At 36.6% G+C, this 9,289-nt stretch overlaps 1 protein-coding gene across 2 annotated transcripts; it reads left to right on the plus strand.

Moving 5' to 3' along the window:
• The first annotated feature begins 347 nt into the window (after window positions 1–347).
• Window positions 348–4,000, plus strand: LOC100818782 (BTB/POZ domain-containing protein At1g63850). Of its 2 annotated transcripts, XR_414518.4 has the most exons (4): window positions 348–1,270; window positions 1,548–2,533; window positions 3,302–3,388; window positions 3,601–4,000. XR_414518.4 is itself a non-coding variant. In XM_003524403.5 (3 exons), exons 1-2 carry the CDS (start codon window positions 518–520, stop codon window positions 2,487–2,489), a joined length of 1,695 nt encoding a protein of 564 aa, XP_003524451.1. In that variant the 5' UTR covers window positions 348–517; the 3' UTR covers window positions 2,490–2,533; window positions 3,601–4,000. The 2 variants fall into 2 exon arrangements, 1 of the variants encoding a protein (XP_003524451.1); XM_003524403.5 differs by lacking the exon at window positions 3,302–3,388.
• Window positions 4,001–9,289: the final 5,289 nt, after the last annotated feature.

Raw genomic sequence — 9,289 nt, forward strand, 5'->3', positions numbered from 1 at the left:
GACATGAAATACTATAAGATAGAGGAAAATTAAGAGAAATAATAAAAAAATAGATATACTAGATTTAAAGAGGTATATCTTTCCACGATACTGAAACGAAACCAGAAGTGATCATGATAACATGTCACATATACTACTCGATTTCTGGCTTTTGAATGTCTGTGGTTCATGTGACTTAACACGTAAAGATATAAAGTGAGTGAAATGATAAAAAGAGAAATAAAAATGCTACAAATTTAATTTTTTGTTAATATTTTAATAAATTAATATTTCTCAATAAAAAAAAAAGTAATTTCAATAAGGGAGACACTCAAAACAAAGAAGCAGGCGAAGTAACCAACCAACCAAACCTGTGATAAAAGTAGACAAAAGCCGATGTCTTAAAGTTCAAATAAACTCACTGGTGATTCCTCAAAAAGAAAAAGAAAAAAATGATATTGCATTTGTTTGTGTTTCTAGAGCTATTAAATACCTGGCTTGGCTGGTTCCATGTGGTTTGCAGTAGAAAAGACATTGGATGGCAACCCTCGAAGTCCAAAAGCAGCCCAAACGACCCAAGTATCGGGAAAGCAGCGTCTCTCCCTCTGTAAACCCGCAGCGGCGCACTCCCGAGGCCGAATCTCCCTCCAGCTACAGCCACAGGACCCGCTTCTCTCCAATAATGGACTTTTTTCATTCTTCTTCTCCCACATCCAACCATGACTCTTTCCCTTCTAGCTTCTCCAAGTTCAACTCCGCCCTCACCGCTGGCCTCTTAAACCCATTGTCCCCCCCTCCCGACAAGACCCGATCCAGCCCTACCCTCTTCGAAATCATGGCCAGCGAGCCCGACGTCCCCCACAGGCCCACCCCTCTCATCCCTCCAACCCCCAACCCCTACCCCAACAAGCCCCTTATTCTTGATCCTCATGCCCTCTTGATGCAGCGCATATCCGAGCTCCTTGTTTCTCGCAGCCCCGGTAATCAGTTCAACGACGCCGTTTCCAGCGACATCAAGCTCACTCTCACCTCCAAAGACGGTACTTGTGTCTCCATGAACTTGCATCGCCAAATCCTCGTTGCTCACAGTAGATTCTTCTCTGTCAAGCTCTCCGATCGCTGGACCAAGCACCAGCAGGAGCTGCAGCGCTCCCCGGTGCCCTACGAAGTTGAAATCGCCGACTGCGACGATGTTGAGGTTTACATTGAGACTTTGAGGTTGATGTATTGTAAGGATCTTAGGAAGAAGCTCATGAGGGAGGATGTCTCCCGAGTTCTCGGCATTTTAAAGGTAACGCCCTCTCTTTTGGAACAGTTTAGTGTTTCTTCTGTTTTATTACATTATATAATCAAACTGTGGGGGTTAGGTTGAGCCTATCGTTGGATGAGTTTGAATTTCGGGTGTGAAACTGTTTATGGACACTTGTAGGATGGAATTTCTGTTGTTTAGGTTATTGGTTATTTATTACACCACATGCCTTTTCTCCTCCTTTGTTGTTTTTTTTTTTAGTGCCTGTGTGTTTGGAATTTGTTTGGTTTCTTCAGGGTTTTGTGGGTTTTTTACTTAGGTTTCAGCTGCGATTGGGTTTGATGCTGGGGTTTTGTCTTGTTTGGAGTACTTGGAAGCAGCGCCATGGGCGGAGGATGAGGAGGAGAAGGTGGCATCGCTCCTGTCTGAGCTTCGTCTTGAAGCAGTTGGAGCTGGGGAGGTTTTGAAGAGGGTTTCGACTGGTGTTGCCAATGGAAATGAAGAGGGGAGTGATAACGAGGAGGTTCTACTTAAGCTTATTCGTGTGGTTCTTGAAGGGAAGGATGAGAAGGCCAGGCGCGAGATGAAAGGGTTAGTTTCGAAGATGCTGCGTGAGAATTCTTCTCAGAGTGATCTTCGGAAAGAGTCATTGTACTTGGCATGTGACGATTGCCTGCAGTTACTTCGTCACCATTTTTTGCAGGCTGTGGCTTCGGATATGCAGGATTTGAGTCAAATTGCAAGGCAAGCAGATAATTTGCATTGGATTTTGGATATTTTAGTTGACAGACAGATTGCCGAGGATTTCCTCAAGACGTGGGCATCTCAGTCAGATTTAGCTGAAGCTCATTCTAAAGTGCCGGCAGTTCACAGGTTTGAGGTTAGCAGAGTTACAGCAAGGTTGTTTGTTGGGATTGGGAAAGGACAATTGTTGGCTTCTAAAGATGTAAGGTGTTTGCTTCTAAAAACTTGGCTGGTGCCCTTTTATGATGACTTTGGTTGGATGAGGAGGGCATCCAAGGGGCTTGATAGGCACCTAATTGAGGATGGTCTTAGTAACACGATTCTCACTCTGCCGCTCCCCTGTCAACAGGATATTTTGCTTGCTTGGTTTAATCGTTTCTTGAATTCTGGTGAAGATTGCCCAAATATTCAAAGAGGGTTTGAAGTTTGGTGGAGAAGGGCTTTCTGGAAGAGGAATGGAGAGCAAGAACGGACAAGACAATTTCGAATTGCAACTACATCAGTTGAGAACCCTTGAGGATAGATTGTTCCACTGTGGAGGAATTGGCAGCAAATTACTGGGTATGCCACCTTTTAACCTTATATCATGATCATTTCTATTTGATTCCTCTACGATTATCAGTACTGAAGTCTTCAGTCAAATCTGGTAGTTGACCTGCAAATTCAATTGTGTGAAATGTGTTAGTTAGACTTGATGTGTTCATGCTCTTACTAGAAGTTTACACTGTTTATTTTCACCTCCTATTTTGTTGGAAATAACCAAAGAGAAATGGGTTTTGTTATTTGAGTGGGTACTTGGTACCATTTTCCTTTCCTCTACGGTTGTATGATTTACACTTGGGTCATTAGTAATTTTGCTCTTGTATATAGAACGGATGGCACTCTCAAATAAGGAACTGATAAAAGTGGTTATGAGATACCTAAGACAAAATCAGTCTGTTATTTTATCAATGACATTGCTCCAGCTCCACCTTCCTCATATGCATGTAGTGGCAAGACATTCTGAGCTTCGTTTACAATCTTTTAGGTTCCAAAATACTATTTCTGATACGAATTTTGACTTGTCTGTCAGTTGGCTAAGCACTAGATTTTCTCATAATAACTGGTGGCAAGAGGTCATTGCATCTGTATGGTCACTTCTATTTTCTGATGCCTTGGATGCTGTTAAGTGTTAACTTGTCAGTGACTCTTAAAGACAAACCACCTATCTTTTGTGGGCCACACACAGTAATGATTTAGATGCTTGATTTCTGCTCTTTAGTCAATCTGCTTCAAAGTTCTTATTTGAAGTATGGATTTCTTTTGTTTGTTTTATTTCTTGGTGTGTAGTTTATGATCAAGCTGGTCAATACTATCCTTTTGGCTATAAGGATCTCTTATTCGTTACTATGCTCTGGCATTATTCTCTTAATGCAGGTAAACTTTGCCTTAGTTGTCTGATTCCATTGATCTTTGTACTCATTGTCATATTCCTAAATAATTTAACATTGTCAGGGTATGCTAGATAAATTTATTCCTTAGAAAATGCTTCTTTTCTTCAGGAAATATCTAATAATTGCTCCCCAAACATAAATAAAATATATTTTTCTGGAAAATAATTCAATCTTCGTGTTATTTTCTTTTTGTAGTTTCCTTGACGAAATATAAGTTTCTGACCGTTCAATGCAAACTCCTGAGCAAGAGTTCAAAGTAGTTGAATGCTGTGAAAGTATGGTTGGCCTTCAATTTTCCAAGTTCCTAAGAGGAGCCAAAATTTTCAAGTTCAGCAACTCGTGGCAGGTTAAGTTCTTCCATTGAGTTCATGGAAGGTTCAACATAAGGCTAATTTCTTTTTATGTAGAGCATCGAATAGCTTTGAATGCAAGGAAGATGATGACGACGAGGATGAATATACTTAAATATCTTTCTTGCAAATTAGTTTATGTTGATTATTAAATGGTATTGAGTATTGAATATATTCAATCGGTTGTGTTATATGAGAATAACTTAGATGGAGGTTTAACTGTGGGAATATAATTTGTTTCTTTACTGATGATTGTGAACTCTTTTTCTATTTCTTGCTTTACAACCAAACTTTGATAGATTCGAAACCTCCACTATTCTTGGGTTTAGTATCTTTTGCTTAGATAAGGAACCGGACTTGTGGGACATTTGGTATGTAGATATATACTGTGTTAGCTTATTTATGAAACCATGGTCAAATGGCTGTTAAAATTAACAATGTACAGACAGCATAATCATCCAAGCTTTTCACCAAAAAAGAAAATCCTTTCTAATCAATCAAGAAGTAAAAAGAAGAGCTTTTGCACAGTTGGAGTTTCCGCCAGTACTAGTCAAACGACCAACAAACATGTAATGCTCGATGGCGACATGATAATTAAACTGACAAATTGAACAAATAGGTTGAACGCTCCACTAGTTGCTAAGAAGTGAAAGATGCCAATGTCTGACTGGCTATTTATTGACATGCTGGCATAAATGTTACAAGGAAAGATAAGTGAAAAGGGACAATACTATATACATTTGCACGTTAAGTGAATGAAAAACTTAATATGAAATTACGAAGTTTTTTTTTCCAAATTACGGAACATCACTTTTTTTTTCTTTCTATTCCTACACTAATACTTAATTAGTGTTCAAAAACATTACATCAACACTCATTTATAAATTACACTAACACTCCCTACAAGAAAACCTTTGGAGTGATTAATATAATTTACTCTAATATAAAACTTGGCAACATTTCGCTCCCATTTTGTTTAATTCTGCAAATTACTGTAAACAAGATGAAAAAAATTCCCCAAAAAAGGCTATTTTATATAAAAAAAAAAACATCTTAATATAGTGCATGTTTGATAATAAATTAGTTTTTAAACTCCATTTCTCTTTGGTTCCTCCTATCATGTCAACAAATGTTTAATTGTCACATCATATATCACGTTAACATGTTAGTGTCACGTAATCACTTAAAAGTCCTGTTAAATTTTTTTATTAAAAATTGACAAAAGACTAGTGATAGACTAAAATTATTAATTTTAAAATCATAAAGAACCAAATGTACAATTTTTTTAAAGGACCAAAATTACACAATTGTGAAACTAGAGATTTTAAAAAATCAAACCAATTTCAATTAAAGTAACATATGATGCTTGAATCAAATTAGAATTTGCAGTAGAGGAACTAGATAGGAAAATATATGTTGCTAAAATTGATGTCATTTAAAGAGAAATATATCAAATTAAGTTTCTATTTGTTATATTACATGGAATTCAATCCTCAAGGACCATGATAAGGAAGAATCGACTATTTTAATTCAATTTGAAACACTTCTTAATTTGTTAGAATAAAGAATTTGCTGTTTTTAGTTTTAATTATCAAATACATTTTTATTTCCTTTCTAAATCAATAGAACAAAAATGAAAGCAAGACTTGTGACATTTGAAGCCCAAAATTAAAGGATAAGCCCAACTTAAAAAATAAAAAAAGCTGCACTTGGACAAATATGTCGTTCAAGCTAAATAAAAAGCTCCATTAAGCCATCCTGTAACATTTTTAGACAAGGGCTTATGCATAAATTTTTAATATTATATGAGAAAGATAAAAAAGATAATACAATTTACAAATAAATGAAAATAATAGTTAATAAACACTATATGATACAAATTTTTATTTTTCTATTTTAAATTATATATATACATAATAAAATAATACCTTTCTAGTTTATGAAAATTTAATGTACTATTAATTAATGAGTGGGCGAAGTGAAGCAACTAAAATAAGTGGAGAATACAATGAAAATCGAAAACTGGTGGTGTTTTGTTTTATTTCTTGCTTGCATTTCATCCTCTTTCTCAGGCTTCTTCTATTTTATCACCCATTATACTAATATCATAAATATGAAAGGGGACGTTATCTCAAGCAGCCGTCTAACTAGAAAAATTAGCTTTCATGTTGGAGTTTAAAGCAGAAAAATAAGAAGAAAACGGAAGGCATGCGAATAAAAATAAGGGGTAGCTTTCATTAAGTTTGTCTTCTGCAAAAACTTTTCAGACAATCTTCCGGTCAAAAGGCCAAAGGAGGGAGGAGGGGGTTCAACTTGGAAACTCATGCACAAGTTAAAGGAAACATTTATAATTACATATGAATAAAACTTCTCAAATTGTGCACGTAACCTCCGTGGATTACAACAAATTTTCAATACACATTTTTATGCACTTTTTTATTATTGACTAAAATTTATTAAATAAAATTATAAAACTATGTAAATTATGTGCCTTATTTGACAAGCTCTCGCTTATAATTTCGTAAGTTTTAACAAATTTTTATTGATCATAAAAAATGCAATATAAAAGTGTACGTGTTAGAAAATATATTATTATTAATAAATAATTAGTTCGTCAATGAGAATTGAGAAACATATCAATTAGTTAAAATTAATTAAATAAATGCGAAGAAAAGATGGACACATAGAGACACATGTCTATGAGAGTGAAGAGAAGAAGACGGGGCCAAAAAAATGTTCTGACTAGTACTTCTGCTAACTTTAGTCGATCGTGCCAATAAGGTTAAGTCCACTGATTGATATTATCGATGGTGAACGGAAATCTGCTTATTATGTATATGCCTTTATGAACTGAAATCAACTTAATTAAATCATATCTTGAGTTACTCTACGCACAAACGATGGAAGCATCCAGCATAGTTTGGGGATGTCGGTTGATATGCTCTGATTAGTATATGTTGTTGCTAGCAAATGTCCTTGAAAATATAATTTTAATAAAAAAATATCGTTTAGCATAAAAGCTGCTGTCTGCATGATTTTCTCTTTGGCCCTTGCAGCATTAGCAGTAACCCTAGCTAGTGTGTAGGATTAGGATGGTCCTAACTAGCAACCAGAAATATACCTGCACTGCATGTACGTTTAAAAGATGGACCACCCTACAGAAGATGATAGCCTGGTGTTGTAACTTGTGAGGCATAAAAGAAAATGATGACTCGGAGTTGAACAGGGTCTTTTTTGCACAATCCCCCGCCATTTGTGGAGTGCCCAATATGACCCTTCTTTCTCTTTCTCCTATAGCCACACCCACCTGTTGTGCTGCCTAAGCTACTCTATGGGGGCTATCAGATTTTATTTATATTTTACAGACGGAAAATAAATATATACTAACAACGTCAAACAATTTATTATGATAATTATTTTAAATGGTGTGTAATTATAATTCATTTTTACAGTGTTATCAGATTATAAATCACTTTATAATTACATCAACGATGATTTTTATTTGTTAACAGTGTACCATTTTTTTAACTGATAATGAAAAATAACCACTAAGCTCTAATATTTTTAACGAAGAAATAAAAAATGGTATTTTTATGAGAAAATTGTAACAGGGTTTTGTGACTATAATTTATTTTTGTTCTTGTTTTATAAAAGGTACTATTTGTGCGGCGAAATCTGGTTGGAGTGCGTAGTGCACAGAGCCCTAAACCATCCTCAGAAACTGAGTGTGTGAGAAGAGTAATGGAGTTTGGAAGAATGACGTCATGCATGGTTGGGTTGGGCTGAGAGAAGAGAAATAGGACCACCACCCACCTTTTAAAGCTGTGGTGGCCACCCCACCCAACCTTCACTCTCCACTCTCTTCTCTTGCGCGTCTCATCTCACCTCTCTCTCTCTCTCTCTCCCTTTTCATAATTTCATTCACTTTTCCAAATTTTGTACAAAACACTCATTCATCTAATTAAATTAGCCTCTTTTGTTTTCCTATTCGTGGTCATTTTTTTAGGAAGCCCTTTAATTTAATTTTAAGTTACAATATATGTTTGATTCTTGAAAAATATCATACTTTTTCTTTTAATTAAAAAATAATTTTTATTTATTTTTGTTTTAGGCAAAATTGCACTTTTGATCCCCCACTTTTGCTTCAATTTCGCATTTGGTCCCTCGATAATTTAATTCACAAATTTGATCTCTCATTTTTATAAATTCCTACAATGCTGGTCCGAGATGTTTTAATTGGACCTTAACCATTATCCTCAGACGTTGACTAACATGTGTCAACGTATGATAGGCATGTGAAATAGTTTGTGACTTTTAACCTTAGTGGTAATTTTTTTTTTTTTTACTCTCGGAACTCCAGCTCTCTCTCTTTCTCGCTCTGGAACTTCCCTCTCCTCCACCCTGGTTCCAGAGAAAATGCCATTTTTTTCCTTCTAGCACCCAACAATAACAACACCCCTTTTATTTCCTTCCACCAAGAATCGATTTTGCCACCAATCCATTCCTCCAAATGCTTCTCCTCCGCCAAAGCATCGTCGTTTCCTCCCTCATTCTCTGCTTCTTCTTCCCATCATTGCTCTGCCTCAAAATTCACTTTTTCCCGACCACCGCAGACGACAACGTATTCTTCCACTACACCGAGGCGCCGGTGTACCAAAACAGGGCGGGTTGCCCGTTTCGTCAACCTCCGCGGCTCCATGGCCGCAGTGCACTCCGTCCTCCGCCACTCCTCGTGCCCAAAAAACGTGTTCTTCCACTTCATTATCGTCGAGTTCGACCCGGCAAGCCCACGGGTCTTAACTCAACTCGTCTGCGATAGCACATCCTCAGCTGCCAAATGAAGCAACAAGCAATCAACATGCGCAAGATCCAAATTTTTTTGTTCAGATCTAAACATTTTTTTTTTCAGATTTCAGTTTCTTTATTTCAAATCTGAGCTTGTCTCCCATGCACATTCTCATTTGAACTTCAACTGTTCATGGTTTTTGCAACCTTCATGACTCTGTTTTGTGTTCATTGTTGTTCTTGTGTTCATAGCTCTTGGTGGGTATAAAGGTTAGGGTCGCGAGCGGAATTGGTGAAGGTGGCTATGGTGCGTGCCGGTGACGGTGGGTATGGGTTAGAATGACTGTCCTATTTTAGGGTTTCTTTGAGAGTAAAATCCTCAGTGTAACTGATGTTTTAGGGTTTTCATTTAGGGTTAGGTTAAATCCTCAGCGTAAACAAATTTTTACCACATCACAACAGGGTAAAAAAAACCAAGTCTTTCTAGGAAACCTATGAGACGTTGACACGCGACAGTCAACATTTGAGGTTAACGATCAATGTCCAATTGGGATGCTCCAGACAAACATTGCAGGGATTTATAAAAATAAGGGATCAAATTTGTGAATTAAATTATAAGAGAACCAAATACGAAATTCGAGCAAAAGTGGCGGACTAAAAGTACAATTTTGCCTTAGTTTTATTATACTTTTAGTCACTCATGTATTATAATTATGCAATTTTAGTTGTGGTTCTAATTGTGCAATTTG

This window comes from Glycine max, chromosome 5 (assembly GCF_000004515.6).
Source record: "Glycine max cultivar Williams 82 chromosome 5, Glycine_max_v4.0, whole genome shotgun sequence".
NCBI lineage: Eukaryota > Viridiplantae > Streptophyta > Magnoliopsida > Fabales > Fabaceae > Glycine > Glycine max.